General features: G+C 39.6%; 1 protein-coding gene across 2 annotated transcripts in view; it reads right to left on the reverse strand.

The window, feature by feature from the left end:
* The window catches only part of Trat1 (T cell receptor associated transmembrane adaptor 1), a 37,902-nt gene that overhangs the window by 6,101 nt on the left and 13,927 nt on the right, over positions 1–17,874 (reverse strand). For both annotated transcript variants that reach the window (XM_076548928.1, XM_076548927.1), the window contains exons 3-4: positions 13,793–13,829; positions 1,324–1,385 (exon numbers count right to left, since the gene is read on the reverse strand). In XM_076548928.1, the coding sequence (XP_076405043.1) occupies positions 1,324–1,385; positions 13,793–13,829 (99 nt within the window). The remainder of the gene's footprint in view (positions 1–1,323; positions 1,386–13,792; positions 13,830–17,874) is intronic.

The raw sequence follows: 17,874 nt of genomic DNA on the forward strand, positions 1-17,874 counted from the left end.
CATGGGAAAACAGCCTAGAGTGGTGTTTCTCAAATCATGGTCCATGGGAAACTAGCATCAGAATCTTGTATTTGCTTGTTAGCAGATTTCTTTTTTATTTTTCGAGACAAGGTTTCTCTGTGTAGTTTTGGTGCCTGTCCTGAATCTTGCTCTGTAGACAAGGCTAGCCTTGAACTCACAGAGGTCCTCCTGGCTCTGCCTCCTGAGTGCTGTGATTAAAGGTGTGTGCCACCATGGCCCAGCCTTGTTAGCAGATTTCTAAATCCAATCCAGAGCATGTGAGGTCAGCATCTGGAAATAAACCCCTGGCATATTTTGGTTTGGAAAGTACAGATCTGATGGGCTCTGGGCCATCAAAATTTATAGGAACTTAAATATGAAGGATGAGATCATAATTCTGCAACATAAAGCAGAAGGAACATTATTTTAATATAATATTTCTGGCTTGTTATAGTGTAGAAGTTAGAGGATATTCATAATGGAAAGAAAGACAGTTAAAACTTTGAATCATAAAATTCCCATATCTCTAACTTTATAATTCTGTATTGGTTTGGATGCATAGATACTATGGTATTTTTAGATCACAGAAAACCTTTGTATTTGAGACAGAGATCTGCAAGCAGAATAAACTCAGAGACTCTGCTCATGAGCAGAGGGAAGGCCCATAGCAGGGTAGCAGCTTCTCTCATCAACTATGGGATCAGATCACAGCTGTTTGCTCTGAGCGCTTGAGAGTGTTTTGTTTTGAGAGAAGGTTCAAGTGAAGAGCACTTGTAGAAGAATAAAAGCACAAACCACTTAGTGATGACTTGGTTCTGCTTTCTCCCCAGCTGCTATCAATCCAGCCCCAGGTTCTCCGCTTAAAGAGAACAGGCTATAACACAGGAAACCAGAGAAAGTGTTCATGGTTTTGACCATTAACTGTACACAGGCTTCTATACACAAATCACAAGATACTGTTTCTGTGAATATATTCTGTTCTTTATGGATCACAAAATACTGTTTCTGTGGATCATATTCTCTTCTGTGGCTTCATTTCACAAAATTCTCTGTGTGTCAAAATTCACGGGACTAGAACCTTCTATTGCTATTCTAGTGGTGATGTATTGTTGTTGCTACCAGCGTGAAATGAAGCACACAGAAAAACAGGAGCTGCTGGCTTGCACTGACTATCACAGTACAATTTACAGTGTGGTCCTTACCAACATATCCTATGCAATATGCTGTATATAACTTATGGCTTCTAGAATGCCTAACTGTGATGGTTTTAGAAATGGGATACCTCAAATTGTTGATGTCTAGTTATGGAAAAATAAAACTTACCTGGGATTATATTATCTAAGTTACCATAAATTGGAGTATCTTCAACGTAATATTCTTCAGCTCTATAATAGGGGAAATAATTTTCTCTATTAGATAAAATCCACTTTACACATAGTAAAACATAATTACTAAGTAATATTTGGTTAACTAATAACTAATTTTTCAGCTAACTTTAATATCTAGTAAAACATCGTGCGTTCTTGTTCATCCTGAGACTCTTATGGTAGAAGTGATCATATATGAATAAGTGGAAGCATGAATCATGTATTCATGTGTGTGTGTATGTATATGTATGTCTGTGTATGTGCATATGTGTGTGTCTATGTTTGTCTTTATGTGTGTGTGTATGTGCAAATTAAAAGTTGAGATTGGAGCCTTCTTTCAGGCATAAGGATAGTAAATGATTACTGAGAACTGTGATGTGCTAGGGACTTTTGGAAGCACATTTCATAAAGTTTGTTTGCTTAATTCTCAAAGCAATTCTAACAGACCAGGACTGTATCACCATGATTTTATAGATAAGAACATGAAATACACAAAGGTTACATGACTTCTCGATTTCAAGGTCACAAGGTCACAAAAGTAGAAAATAGCAGAGTTAGGATTAGATTACAAGTCGTCTGTGCTGTTAGCTGTACTATTTGCCTGCTACCAGTACAGCTCTGAAAGGTCCTTTAAAACCGCACCAGGCAGTGATGTAGCCTTTAATCCTAGTACTGGAGAGCAAAGGCAGGCGGATCTCTGAGTTTGAGGACAGCCTGGTCTACAAAGTGAGTGCCAGGACAGCAAGGACTAAACAGAGAAACCCTGTCTTGAACCCCCCCCCCCGCAAAAAAACCCTACATTTGTTAGGTAAATTCTATAGACTCAGATTGGTAGATGAAACATAATGATTGACAACATTAGCAACATATAGTTACACTTACAATGTAACTATAAGAAGCCTGAGACTCAGATAGATTAATTTATTAACTTACTTTTATGAACATTATCAGAAATAATTACCAGTTATGAGAATTTCCCACTCTGCCAGGGCTCATTCCCACCCTTGGGCCAGGCCTATAGAAGAGTATGATTCCCTATACTGTACACACTAGAAATCTGCAATGCATGGGAGTTAAGTATCCAGACACACAGTTAGTAATTGTAGAGCTAGGGTCACAATGTAAATTTGGTTGCAACATCCTATGCTCTACCTATATTCTAAGAAAGTCATGCAAAAGATAGATAGTCTAAAGACTTTAGGGAAACAGTCCAGAAGACCATATAAAGATCGTAGTTTCCTGCCCCTCTAGTCAAGAGAGCTAACAGGGATATGAGAGTATTGGTTCTTGTTAACTTTCCTTCTTGCTTTATGTGAATATTGCCATTATTACAGTAAGTACCTTACCAGCATCACCAGATTGTCTACTGATATCACTCGAAATGACAATGGCCCTACTGGCTAAATTTTACATTGGCAGGGTAGGGACAGAGGAACATAGCACTTGGTAAATGAAATTTTATGAAATAGCACCCACTACTTTTACTTTGAGATTTCATGTCACAGAGAGCTGGAAGGAATTATAACCAAAGGGAAAGAAAGTCATCCCAAGGCATGACACCAGTAGTGCTTCCTGTACTTCTTAAAGAAGACAGAGTATCTATAAATACTAAGCAGGTCTCCTTAAACAAATAACAGTTCAAAAGATGCCCACACAAAATGGTTTGGAAAGCCTAGATGCTCGCCCACATTTCACTTATCTGATAGTGAAGAAACCATTTACAACACTCTTTCCATCCAGTACACCTTAATACTGGAACCAATGGTCTTGATCATGGTTTTCTTCTGGCTATGCAGAAAATATTATAGCAAAAGTTGAAGACTTTTTAATAAGATGAGCTATCCATTTTCCCAGCCCACAGAGATAGCAGATACAACCTGCAAATGATAAATCATGTCCAAAAAATGAATATCACTCTATTCCCTATGAATGAAAATAAGATGTGATTTATAATGCAGTGCCCTGTGTCTGCAGGCTGGTCTCAAGTGATTAATCACCTCAAATAAACTATTATTCATAAGCAGCTGCTTAACGAACAAATTAAAAAACGTGTTTTTACTTGGCAATGCCAAATAGCTCCAGCTTTTTGCAGACATGTAATAAACTTCAACAACAAATGTTTGGCAATGTTTTATGTGGGAGATTACAATAATTGCTGTTCTTTTTTTCCTTCTTCAATGCTGAGAATCAAATGTCAGATCTTATGCATGCTAAGTAGGTATCCTTCCTCTGAGTTATATGCCCAGCTTATATAGTGACTGCCTTTTAAAAAATTAATAACTGAGCTCATACCTGAGAGGATAATTTACCCTGAGTTTGGGGTCAAGTCAGACTCTCAATCTGGGCATGCCTAAAGAGGACCTCTAGCCACTAGGAACATTTACTGACATTTCAAAATTGTAAAATATATTATTGTAACCTCTTTTATTATCCAAATTTTGAGTTTTCATTTAGACCTTATCCAATCACAGTTTAAAAACATTTACTTTATTTACCTCAAATGCTTTGTTATCTAAGTATATGTGAATTACTCTTAAAAAATTATTTCTTCTTGGATCCCCTTGAACTTCAATCCTACAAGTTCTAATGGTAATACTTACAACTCAAGGACGTTAAAATTAATTAATTCTTCTCAGCCTCCAAATTCTAGAATATAATACAGAGTTCCAACACCAAAACAAAAAGGTAGGATATTTCTGCAAAACTAATCAAGTTATTCTAAGGAGTTGGGGAGTTATCAGGCTAGGGAAAGAGCAGGCTTGGGGTGTATCAGAAGCTGATGTTGACAAATGTTAGCTTGATTTCCTTAAAAGGCATTTTTTTGACTAGGTAGAGACATAAGTTCAGGTTGCATTGGCATCTGAATGCTATCTACAACCACGAAGGAGGGTGAGATTACTTGGGGAATGAATACTGGTAGAAAAGCAGGTTGCTAGGGGAGCGCTGACACTCTGGGGTTTTAAGGATCAGGGGAAGGGACAAGGGGAAAGAAGCTACTAGAAAGGGGAGTGTCTTGGGGTTTGTTTGTTTGTTTGTTGTTGTCATTTGTTTGTTTTTATTGTTTGTTTGTTCTGGCTTTTCAAGTTTCTTTGTGTAGCCCTGGCTGTCCTGGAACTTGCTCTGTAGACCAGGCTGGCTTCAAACTCAGAGATCCTATTGCCTCTGCCTCCCAATTGTTGAGATTAAAGGTGTGTGCCACTAGCTGCCAGGCCAGGCTCAGTTAGGGTTTTATTGCTGTAAAGATACACCATGATCACAACAGCTATTATAAAAGAAAACATTTAATTGGGGATGGCTTACAGTTTCAGAGGTTTAGTCCATTACCATCATGGCAGAACATGGTGGTGTGCAGACAGACATGGTGCTGGAAAAGGAACTGAGAGTTCTACCACAAACAACAGAAAGAGACTGCCACACTAGGCCTAGCTGGAGCATAGAAGACCTTAAAGCCCACGCCCACAGTGACACACTTCCTCAAACAAGGCCACACCTACTCCAGTGAAGCCACACCTACTCCAAAGAGGCCACACCTCCTAATAGTGCCATTCTCTGTGGGTCAAGCATCTAAAACATGAGTCTATGGGGCAATACCTATTCAAATCACCACAGGAAGCAAACGAAAGAGGTTTCTTGGTGACTCAGAGCCAGGGAAGTGAGCTTTTCAAATAGAAAGTGCCACGGTCCCCAGGGCTACATATGGGCCAGCAAAACAAAATTAAGATTTGACCCTATAGAATTCAATGGTCACTTTGGCAAGAGCTGAGGCAGTGAATTAGAGACCCAAAGACTGAATGACATAGATTAAAGACTTTCAGAAAGAATGGGGGAAGCCAGCAAATGTAATCAGAATGCAGCTGTATCATCATGGTTGGCTGTAAAAGGTGTATGGTAGATAGGCAGCTATGTAGTGACATAGCATCAGGCCAATATTTTCTCATTTCTTATTTTTTAAAGCATGGATAATACAGTTACTTATGTATTAAGGCAAAAATACAGTGAAGCTGAGATAATAATGAAACAGAAGAGAAAGATCAAGCTGCTATGGGTATTCCTAAATATATGATTGCTGAATTGTTACTTTCTTCATCAAGAACTGTGGGACTGGCATTAATATCTTGGACAGAGAGTGGGAGGGCTGAAAGAAGAAGGCCCTGATCCAGAAGAAGCATGTAAGCCACAGAAATATTTCCTATTGGCTTGAGGCAGGAAAGGCGTTGCATTGTTCAGTGTGAAGGGGACAGTGACTGGACTCTCAGAGCCGTGTTGTCCAACACCAAATATTCATCCCCATGGTCAGTGTTCAGAGTCTTCTCTGATATGCCTAAGTCTTTGTGGGATTAGACACAGGGAGCTCAAATTGTATAGTTGGAGTTTTCTCCAGTCCCACTCAGGCCCGCAGCCGCTCAGACCCAAGTAAACACACAGAGGCTTATATTAATTAAAACTGTATGGCCTAATGGCTCAGGCTTCTTGCTAGCTAGATCTTACACCTTAAATTTACCCATTTCTACAAATCTATACCACCTTACTGGCATCTTTACATCTTGCTTCTCATGGTGGCACCTGGCAGTGTCTCCTCTCTCAGCCTTCTACTTCCCAGAATTCTCCTCTTTGCTTATCCCACCTATACTATACTTCCTGCCTGGCTATTGGCCAATCAGCATTTTATTTATCAATCAATCAGAGCAACACATCCACAGCATACAGAAAGACATCCCAGGCAATATTGCTTGTGTTTTGGAGTGCATACAGAAAAGTTTCTGGCCAAAGGGGGAGAAGACAAAAAGATATACCAACATGAAAGTCTCTGATGCAATGGGGAAAGAATCCTAGAACAGTGACGCAGAACCAGGGTGACTGTGGAGCAACTAAGAATGAGGGCCAGGGGGATGGCTTGCTAAGTAAAGTACCTGACACAGAAGCACAAGGTCCTGTGTTCAGGTCCCCAGTAGGCATACAAAAGCTGGGAGTAGCAATGCAAGCCTGTAACCCTACCTCCCAGAGCAGTTCCAGAGGAGAGCTGAGAAAGATGGACGGAAAGGGTTCACTGATCAAACTGGCAAACTCTCAGTTTTGTAAGAGACCTTGTCTCAGCAAACAAGGTAGAGATTGATGGAGGATGACAACAACATTGATGGCTGGCCTTTTCACAGACACTGACATGTGTGCATACACATGCATCCCCCCCCCACATAAAAAAGAACCACTGGGGGGACATAGTGGCTCTTCACAAGGAGTACTGGCTATCTTGCAGTTACACAGGCTGGGGCTTGCATCACAATTGTAAACAGGAGGCTGGATATTTTGGAGACACTTCTGATTACCTGTGAGGCATGTTTAGAGGCCCTTTCCCTCCACAAACTGACCTCAAGGCTCTTTTGCTGAAGGCAACACCCACACAACTCATTGAACATGGAGAAGTTGAGTCAGTGCCTGCATAGAGCCTTCACCACAACATGCTAGCATCTTTGGTACAGGGAGGAACTCTGTACACTAACAAAGGAGAAATGCAAACACCAACACAATTACAAACCTTTTGATTTACAGTGCTGCCCTACATTCAAGATATGCTAGTGCAATGGTGTCACATATCTTGTGGAAGTAACTAATCCTTGTCAGATTTGACTGGATGCCTACTCAACAAGATGGAAACCATACCCTGCACTGCTTGGGTAGCCAAGAACTTGAGACTAGATATCCTAGGAACCTGGGTAAAATTAAATGCTTCTGTTCTACTAAAAGAACAGTAATAAAATGATTCCTAATGACATTCTGCTATACTCATAGATCAGTCCCTTGCTCAGTGGTCATCAGAGAAGCTCCTTCTTGCAGGAGATGGGAACCAATACAGAGACCCATAGACAGACAACATGCAGAGTGTGAACTCTCAGCCCTAAATGGGATGTCTCCACCAAATCAGGGAACCCTGTAGAAGAGGAGGCAGAAAGAGTGTAAAAGCCAGAGGGGATAGAGGACACCAGGAGAACAAGGCCTTTAAATCAACAGGATTAACACACATATGAACTGAGAGAGATTGAGGCAGCATGTATGGGGCTTTCATGGGTCTACACCAGATGGGGTCCTAGAACTGAAAGGAGTAGTGGACACAAGCCCTCATCCCTAGCCCAGAAGCTATCTCCAATTGTTAACTACTTGCAAATGAAATTTAGTTTTCTACAAGAGCGTCTCACTGGGGAAACTACTTTTAAGAGTAGGAGGCATGCCCATCAGTAGATGGCCAACAGAAAATGAACTCAAAGGCATCACTGGAGGTGTCTTGTCAGAGCTTTTCTGCTTTTATTAATTTTGTCTTTTTTAATTCTTAATTATTTCTCCCTCCCCCACCCCTCTCCTACAGGTCCTTTGCATATATGTTATGGCTTCTAGTTTAATGTTTTTATGGTATTCCTGAGTGTGTGCCTTTGCATCTCTATCCGTTTCTTGTGCTTTTGGAGGCTCTTTTCCTTGCTTCTTTTGTCCTATTCTGATATGTTAGTTTTGTTCTATCTTACTATATTTTTTTTTTGTTTTTTGTTTTTTTTTCGTTTCTTTTTTTTTTGTGATATATATTTTTTATTTTACAATACCATTCAGTTCTACATATCAGCCATGGGTTCCCCTATTCTCCCCCCTCCCACGCCCTCCCCTTACCCCCAGCCCACCCTCCATTCCCACCTCCTCCAGGACAAGTCCTCCCCCGAGGACTGTGATCGACTTGGTAGACTCAGTCCAGGGAGGTCCAGTCCCTTCCTCCCAGACTGAGCCAAGTGTCCCTGCATAAGTTCCTGGTTTCAAACAGCCAACTCATGGAATGAGCACAGGACTTGGTCCCACTGCCTAGATGCCTCCCAAACTGATCAAGCCAATCAACTGTCTCACCTATTCAGAGGGCCTGATCCAGCTGGGAGCCCCTCAGTCTTTGGTTCATAGTTCATGTGTTTCCATTCATTTGGCTATTTTTTTTTCAATAATTGAGTAAAACTGAAATTTATTATATGCCACAGTCATCCTAGGGACCTCCATGCTATATATATAGCCTCTATGGTTCTATGGGTTGTGGTCTGATTGTTCATTTTATATCTAGAATCCACCAATGAGTGAGTACATACCATAACTGTCTTTCTGGGTTTGGGTTACCTCACTCAGGATGATTTTTTCTAGTTCCATCCATTTGCCTGCAAATTTCATGCTTTCATTGTTTTTCTCTGCTGAGTAGTACTCCATTGTGTATATGTACCACATTTTTTTCATCCATTCTTCCGTTGATGGGCATCTAGGTTGTTTCCAGGTTCTGGCTATTACAAATAGTGCTGCTATGAACATAGCTGAGCATGTATCTTTATGGTATGTATCAGCATTCTTTGGGTATATGCCCAAGAGTGGGATGGCTGGGTCTTGAGGTAGTTTGATTCCTAATTTTCTGAGAAACCGCCATACTGATTTCCATAGTGGTTGTACAAGTTTACATTCCCACCAACAGTGGAGGAGTGTTCCCTTTGCTCCACATCCTCTCCAACATTGGTTGTCATTGGTGCTTACTATATTTTATATTATCCCTTAGAAGTCTGTTTTCTAATGAGAGATAGAAAGGGATTAGGTCTGGATGGAAGAGGAGGTGGGGAGAAAATGGGATGGAGGAGAGCATATTCAGGATATATTATATGAGAAAAAAATCTATGTTCAATAAAAGGAAAAAAGGAGAAGAGCCCCAGCCCATATATCCTTACAAGCTATTGGGTCAGCAAAAACACCTGGGAGTTCACTGTCTTAAAGAATCCCGGTCTGGAGAACTGGTCTAGAAGACCATTAGCATGGGTTATGTTAAGGACGGGATTTATATTTCATTAGTAGAGTCAACAAAGATGGAATCAAGAGGGCCTGTGCCCCGTGGAGTTCTAAACATCCAGATCGTGCCCTAAGGTAGGAAGGCAGCTGAGCCACAGTGGTTTGTGATAAGAGCAGCCCCATTGTCTCCATGAAAAATGTGTGGCACTCTCTGAGAAAGACTGAAGACTGAGAAGTGGTGGGGCAGGTAAAGGAACCACAAACAGTGCAGCTTTGTAAACTGGAGTGAGACAGGCTAGAGATGGACAGGGGTTTCTTAGGCCTCACATCTCACTCATCAGAGTTTCTATCCATTACCCTTGCAAGTAAAATATCACCATATTTTTCAGATGCTAAACCTGAAGTTTACAGATGTTGAACATTTCCTCAAGCATGCAAACAGATGACTGCAAGAATTCCACTAAATTTCTGAATTCCTTGGATCTCAAACCATTGATGGTGTAACTTACTTACACAAAGAGAAAAGAGATAAGGATTGTATACAATTTATTTCAAAGAAAAATGAGGCAGTCTAAGGATAAATAACACAGAGTATGTATTTTGTGGTGGTATTGTGTTCCTCAAAATATTGTGCACCCTAATAAACTTATCTGGGGTCAGAGATAGAACAGCCACAATATTAAACATAGAGGATAGGCACTGGTAGCACACGCCTTTAATCCCAGCACTTGGGAGGCAGAGCTAGGCAGAAATCCATGTGTTCAAGGATACAGCCAAGCATGGTGACTCATGCCTTTAATCCCAGGGAGTGATAGTAGAAGGCAGAAAGATATATAAGGCGTGAGGACCAGGAACAAGAGGCATTTGGCCTTGTTAAGCATTTGGCTGGTTAAGCTTTCAGGCTTTGGAGCAGCAGCTGAGATTCATTCTGGATGAGGACTCAGAGGCCTCCAGTCTGAGGAAACAGGATCAGCTGAGGAATTGGCAAGGTGAGATAGCTGTGGTTTGTTCTGCTTCTCTGATCTACCAGCATTTACCCCAATAACTGGCCTCAGGTTTGATCTTATTAATAAGAACTTTTAAGATTCATGCTACAGTATTTCATTTTCTGTTCTATAAGTTCGGATGTTTTGTTGTCCTTGGGTTGATCATATTTGTGATCTTCCAGTACAGAAAAGGCAGGGGCTTGGGGAAGCAGGAAGAGCAGAGAAGTAATTTCTTTCCCTCTAGCATAGCTTCCCAGCTTAGCAGCTATGTAGAGCCAAGGAGAATAAAAAGGGGAATCCAGGATGATAGACCGTCTGTTTACTTCTGTCTAACTGAAGAGGCTTCAGTAATTTTAGCTCCACCTCAAAGAGATTGGTTTCTACTTGTTTTCTGTTGATAGTTTTACATTTTAGTGAGTGGAGGTCATGGTAATTTTGTTTTCCAGAGTCTCAAGGCCACCCTAACAAAAGTGTTTTTAATCTTCAATCCACACAATCAAGTAGAGGGGAGAAGTTATATGTTCAGAAGTCTGGGAATTAATGTACCTTTTGGAGGTAGTATCTGCACTGTATATTCAATTTTTGCCTAAATGGGGATGTATTACAAAAGGCAATAGATATTTAAGGCATTTATTATCAGACAATAGATGATTAAATCTTTGAGGAGAAGATCTATGTCTTTCCATTTTGTCATTTTATTTTTGGAAGACTACCCTCCAGGTGACTTTGGAACATTCCTGTCACATTTGTAATGCTCAAGGATAACCAAAGTATGAAACAGAGGCTACAACATCATGGGATGAAGAAGAACTGACTGGAAAAGCCAAGGCTTGGCTTCAGTCTCCATAGAGACAGGAGTCTTAACAGCTTTAGTTGTCATTTTGCCTCTGGGGTATAAAAGCCAATGCTGGCTGATTTTTGATTTTGCTCACATACAGTGCAAGTAAGACACATGCAGATGGGATGCTGTGCCCCAGGCAGCATCCAGGCAGCATCTGTCCTAGCCTCTAGGAACCATTTATGATGAATGTGAGGTCTCTTTGTCGCTCACTGCACAATTGTAATGTATAAACTCTTTCCATGAAACACCTGGTGTGTATTAGAGTCTTCCTCACTAGACCTGGCAGGTAGGAAAGTGTAGCTCAAGACACAGTGGGTTGAAGTGTTTAAACTTCTATACTTGATGATCGGCATGATGGTGATCTTTGCTTTCCTTCATTTGGAGGGAGTTTACTCTTTGGGAATCAGTGATCTTAGTTTATAATTTCCTAGTGTAGTACTTATTCTTTTTTCCCCTTTTATTTTATTTTACAGTACCATTCATTTCTACATATCAGCCACGGATTCCCTTGTTCTCCCCCCTTCTGCCCCCCTCCATTCCTCCCAGCCCACCCCCCATTCCCACCTCCTCCAGGGCAAAGCCTCCCCCGAGGACTGAGACTGACCTTGTAGACTCAGTCCAGGCAGGTCCAGTCCCCTCCTCCCAGACTGGGCCAAGTGTCCCTGCATAAGCCCCAGGTTTCAAACAGCCAACTCTTGCAATGAGCACAGGACCTGGTACCACTGCCTAGATGCCTCCCAAACAAATCAAGCCAATCAACTGTCTCACCTATTCAGAGGGCCTGATCCAGTTGGGGGCCCCTCAGCCTTTGGTTCATAGTTCATGTGTTTCCATTCATTTGGCTATTTGTCCCTGTGCTTTATCCAATCTTGGTTTCAACAATTCTTGCTCATATAAACCCTCTTCTTTCTCGCTAATTAGACTCCTGGAGTTCCACCCAGGGCCTAGCCATGGATCTCTGCATCCAGATCCCTTAGTCCTTGGATGGGGTTTCTGGCATGACTATTAGGGTGTTTGGCCATCCCATCACCAGAGTAGGTCAGTTCGGGCTGTCTCTCGACCATTGCCAGCAGTCTGTTGTGGGGGTATCTTTGTGGATTTCTGTAGTAGTGCTTATTCTTGAGGGATTATTTGCTAAATGAATGAATGTTACATAAGATCCAGCCTTATTCCCACATCTGTAGTACAGATAAAAGCCTATTTACATTGAGATGGGTATTATACCAATTTTTCTTTTCAACTCTTCTCATGCTGATACCAAAGAAAGGCTTTAGCTGAGCAATCAAACCTCAAGACTTCTGTTCTGTATCTTTTTTTATTTTGTTTTTTGGCTTTTGTATCTTGAGGTAGACTCACTTCATGCAACCCAGACTAGCCAGAAACTCAGAATAGACTTTCCTGCCTCGCCTTCCTAGGGCTGGGAATGCAGAGTAGTGCCACCAGCACACCTGGCATGCTGTATCTTAATTGCCCTTCAATCAAGTTAATCAGAAAAGAGATGAGTGTTCTCATGTTTGTTGTTAGCAAGTCATTCTTGATGGCATGAAATTATCTCACACTAAAGATTCCAGTGTGAAGAATAGTCACAAAAATCTGTATGCAAAGAATCTACCTGCAACCATATCTTGTATCTATAAGAGACATTTTTAAACAGAGCAGAAACTGTTATAAAAAGCCCTTGTAGAGTCCAAGGGTTTCAAATTCTGTCCTATCCTGTCCTTTCCAGTTAGAAAGCTTGTCCAAAGAATACTCAGTCCACCATTTCAGAATTGAAGAATCCTGCAGGAAATACGCCTTGTTTGGATTTTCATTCCTACAATGAAATATCCAACATAAAATGATACATTTGGGTTACAATATACTATCCAGAAAAATGAAATTTCTTTGCTATGATTCATTCCCTAGACTTTCTTCTAAACATAAATTGTACAAACTGGGTATGGTGTGGCACATGTATTTAATCCCAGCACTCAAGAGGCAGAGGCAGGTGGATCTCTTTGAATCTGAAGCTAGCTTGGGCTAAATAGTGAGTTCCAGGACATCCAGAGAGACTCTTTCTCAAAAATAAGAAATTAAAAATATATATTATACACTTTCTCTGTTACTAAGCCAGGAAGTAGTAAAGAGATGAAATTAAGTTTAAGTATTATTTTGCTGTATAAATTCATCACAGTTAACTATTGATTGAAATCATCCTTGCAAACAACATGCCACTAAGTGTGTGTGTGTGTGTGTGTGTGTGTGTGTGTGTGTGTGTTTTCTATTTGTTTTGTTTGCTTTTTGAAACAAAGGCCCTATATACCCCAGGTTGACATCAAAATTCACTATGTAGCCCAGGCTGGCCATAAACTTCTGTTCTTTTCAGTCTTGCCCTCTCCACTGCTGGTGTTACTGGCATGAGCCATCATGCCTTGTGACTTATCTTAAGTCTTATGATGTTTTATGGACTTCCTTCTACTCTACATTCTGAAACATTATATAATGTTATATAAAATTAGACTGTAATCTTTAAAGTGTTATCTTAGTTATAATATAGATATCTGTATCAGATATTAATGAGAGTTTTATAGATATCACATTAGACTGTCTTTTTACTCTTCACTCAGCTCTTTGATTAGGTTGATATATTTATAACTGGATGATAATGTTATGGCTTCCAATTTTCAGATGAGAGTCAAGTAATTATAATTTACTTTTCGTTTTCTTTTAGATCATGTGGTAACATTTCTGAGGCAAAGCCACATATTGCTATATAGCACTGTTACTTTCCTTATTAGTTGGAAATTATAATGCATTGTTCAGTTTTAACATACCTTGGAATGTAGTCATCACAGTATCTGTACATTTTGTCTGAAAAATATTAAAAATATACAAATTAAAAGAAATGTTTACACATTTAAAAATATTTCACGAAGTCTTCTGAGGGGAGCTAAGCCTTGGTGTAAATTAACAAATCTGGTCAAGCCACAGCAGCTACTACTAATTGAACTGGGGACGATAGGATTTGGAGGTGATTTGGGAGTCTCCAAGGGGTCCCTGTGCTAATGTTTACTCCTCAGGATAACAGTATCACAGAGTGCACTGGAACTTATAAGAGTGGAATCTAAGGGAAAATCCTTTAATCACCCTGAATGTTGCTGCCAGAAGGGATTAATCATGTTCTCATGTGAATGCTTGGTAATTCTTGGAAGATAGTCATAAACAGGGACAAAACTGGCTGCTCCTCTCTGTCTCCTGGCTGAAGACGTGATCAATTACTCTAACATGTACCCTTGCCATTACAATCTGATATGAGGTGACGTAGTCAAGGGGTAGAGCCTATGCTATAATTGTTCAGACTTTGAATTTTCTAGAACTGTAAGCTAAATAAAACATTTTTCTTTACAAAATTAACTGCCTTTGGTGTTTTGTGGTAGTAATATAGTGGATAGAGACATCTTCCTTTCTGAGCCCATCAAATTATGTCTGATATTTTGAGATGAAAACAAGACAGCTTGAGCATAGTATTGAACCAGATGCATGACTATTTTGTGCATAGAAAGCAATGAGGAAAATCTGAGACTTTTATGCCTATAACCCTCGTTCCTGGCTGTTGTGGAACATGAAAATAGTTTCTGCCTTTGAATCCCACTGACACTTCTGGGTTTTACTGTTACTTCTGTTTTTGGTTGTGTTGGTTCTAATAGACCTTTCTAACAACAACAACAGCAACAGCAATGACAATAATAATAATAATAATAGCTCAAAATGAATCTTGAGGGTGGTAGCTCAAAGACAAATAGCTTGCTAAATGCATCTGTTTATTTAAAAGAGATGGGTAAATATAGTTTTTGAGGATTGCTTTATGAAAGTAATAGATTCATACTAAATTATTGAAATTAATGGACTTAGAGATAGTCAAGGTACAGTTTTGATGCTTAATATCAACTTTATTTTAGAGATTTTATTGTTTCTTCATCAATGACTTATATACTAAACTAGAAAGATATATGCAATATGACATTTACCATATTTGAATTTCCTACTACTAATGAGGCATAGAACAAAAATTGAACTTTTGTTGGAGTTATTCTATAAAAATAAAGACAGGTACCCTCTCAGTTTCTGACATCAGAAACTAAATGGTCTCACAACTTTAATGTGTAGAAAACACTGTGACCCAGGAAAGCACTAGCAAGGACCATGTAAAATAACTGAGCCGTTCACCAAACAACTGGGAAAGATACTTTTCGGTGAACATGTGATAGTGTAGACTTTGTCTCCAGAGAGGATGCTGACTATTTCAGAACAATTAGCTGAAGTGTTTATGAAAGTAAGAAATGGGCATGTTTCATGTCAGTGATGGGGAGGAACTCTGAGGACAACCAAACGAGGGATGTTCTTGCAGAACCTGTCTTTTAAGCTGCCACAGAACCCAAAATGATGGAAGTAATCCATTTAGGATGTCAGAAATATGATTGTTCTTTTAGTAAATGTCCTACCAAGAAACTTCATATAAAATATGAAGTTACTTTCAGCTGCTTTCTGATTAGTCTTTTGAACATGAATACTGATGAACCCTGGAGGGAACCTAGAAAGATCAAAAACGACACATCACAATAGTCCCGAGTTAATGAAAGTGTAGTAAAGTCAGAAAACATGAGAAAAATAACTCATATCAATAAATACAAGGAGAAAAAATGGTCAGAAAATTATAAAGTGTGAAAAAGTATGACATAGCATGTATTTATTTCTATACTTAGAAAAAGGAACCACTGACACTCAGATCACTAGGAACTTTTAAGGTTTCCTTGGTGTTGTGCTTTAAAGGAGAAATGTCCCCCAAAGTCTTGGGCATTTGACTACTTGGTATCCAGCTGGTCACAATGTTTGAGGTGGTTGGGAGATGCAGCATCGCTAGAGGAAGTATGTCACCAGGGATGGGCTTTGAGAGTTAAAAACCATTACCTATTTCCAGCTAGCCCTCTCTCTGCTTTGTGCCTGACTTTGAAGATGTAGGCTCTCAACTTCTTGCTTGGGCTACCATGACCCTGGCCTCCCACTATGACAGACTTGTATTCCTCTGGAACCATAAGCCTAATTCCTTTATTTAGAAGTTGTCTTGATAATGATGTTTTCACAGCAACAGAAAAGTAACTAATGTGCTTAGAATTTTAAGTACATCTATAAGAATATAAAATCTAGGATGATGTTTCATGGAACATATCCATGGTTGGGAATTAGCTAATATTGGATTGGGTGTCAGTTCTGCAGGACACTTGCTATGTGACAGTATAAAAATTATTCAAAAGCTATGCTGATCAATTCATCTGTAGAACCGAATAGCAAAACCTAGACCAGCTTCTTGGAGTGGATATGGGAAAATAATTAAAACAATGTCAGGGCATTTTATAAATGACAAAGCTACTTATCAATATCATGTGGTCTAAATCCATATTATATAAACCACAATCTGTGCTCATTGAATTGTAAAGTTTCTTCGTAAATGAGTTAACTGGAAATAGACTTATATTATTCAGTTAATAAAGTGAAATATAATGATAATTAAAGTTTGACTTTGAAGGAAATCACTGAAATTTCACCATTACAGAGAGGATATTGCCACCAGTTAAACATCTTTGCTTATAATAAAAATTTGAGAATAAAAATAAAGAATATTTTTTAATTAAAAAAAAAGCACATTGGGCTATGTAGCTCCATCCGTAGAGTGCTTGGCTAGCACACACAAAGCTCTCAGGTGGATCCCCAGCACCGCATGAACTGGTCATGGTGCTGCGTGTCTCTTATCCCAGCATTTTGAAGATCAAAATAGGGGAAACAGAAGTTCAAGGTCATCCTCTACTACACAGTGAGTTTGACACCAGCCTGAGGCACATGAAACCTATTCACAAAATTAAACTAAAACAAAAGAATGTCATTTAGTAATAAGAATAGGTGTCCCACAAAATATTTTCTCAAACTGACAAATATATTTTATAAAATAAATACTTTTTGGTAAAAATAATTATAATATGAATTTTGGTGCCTGGAAAACATACTCTTGTAATGTTTGAAAGAGTAACTCTAGAGTAGAGAAATATAGTTGAATGTATCATCCCTAGAATAAAAAAGAAAATATAACACTATAAAGTTCTGTGAGAAAAGTTGAATAAAAGCATCTATGATCAAGATATTATATAATAGCACAGGGTCCTTAAATAGGATGAAAGATGTTTGAAACAATACAAACTAACAAAAGAAAATAAATGAATATGGGATATTATACATCATACCAACTGCAGAAGAAGCGCTGTGAAAGAAGACTTTAAAAGTCCAAGGACACCGCATGCTGCACTAGCCTTAAAAAAATAAATGTGTATTTGGATGCTAGCTAGCCCTCATTACTTGGGTAATTTTAGTTTTACAGTCCTTTCTAAGCAGGTTAACAGCCAATGATCTCTTGCTAAGCATGAAGGTGAGCAAGCTCAGGCTCCTGCAAAGACCTTCCCTGTCACAGAGGCTCAGAAGTTTTATTTATGAATAAATGGCATGATTTAAATGCTGCCTAGTCATCTCAGTGCTATGTGGCTGAATTGCAAACTGTGCTCTGCTACAGAGCAGCAAAGTGTGCAAGATCATGAGTGAGAAGAGCTGGGTGAGGTTCCCCCACCCTCCCCTGTGATAAAGATGCAAGGCTTGTGGTTGGTGTGTATGTGAGAGGCTGCAAGGCAAAGACACTTGCTTTTATGCTTCCCCTTGAGGGTGTCCACTCCTCTCTGCACACTCTGTTACAGCAAGAAACAGCAGCACATGGCCGGAACTCTAACACTGAATTCTTTCTTCTGATGCATTTCAGTCAAAAACGTGCCACAGTCTAGTGAGAAGAAGAAATCTCTCAAATCAAAGAGAAAGAGTC

This window comes from Peromyscus maniculatus, chromosome 12 (genome assembly GCF_049852395.1).
Source record: "Peromyscus maniculatus bairdii isolate BWxNUB_F1_BW_parent chromosome 12, HU_Pman_BW_mat_3.1, whole genome shotgun sequence".
Lineage (NCBI taxonomy): Eukaryota > Metazoa > Chordata > Mammalia > Rodentia > Cricetidae > Peromyscus > Peromyscus maniculatus.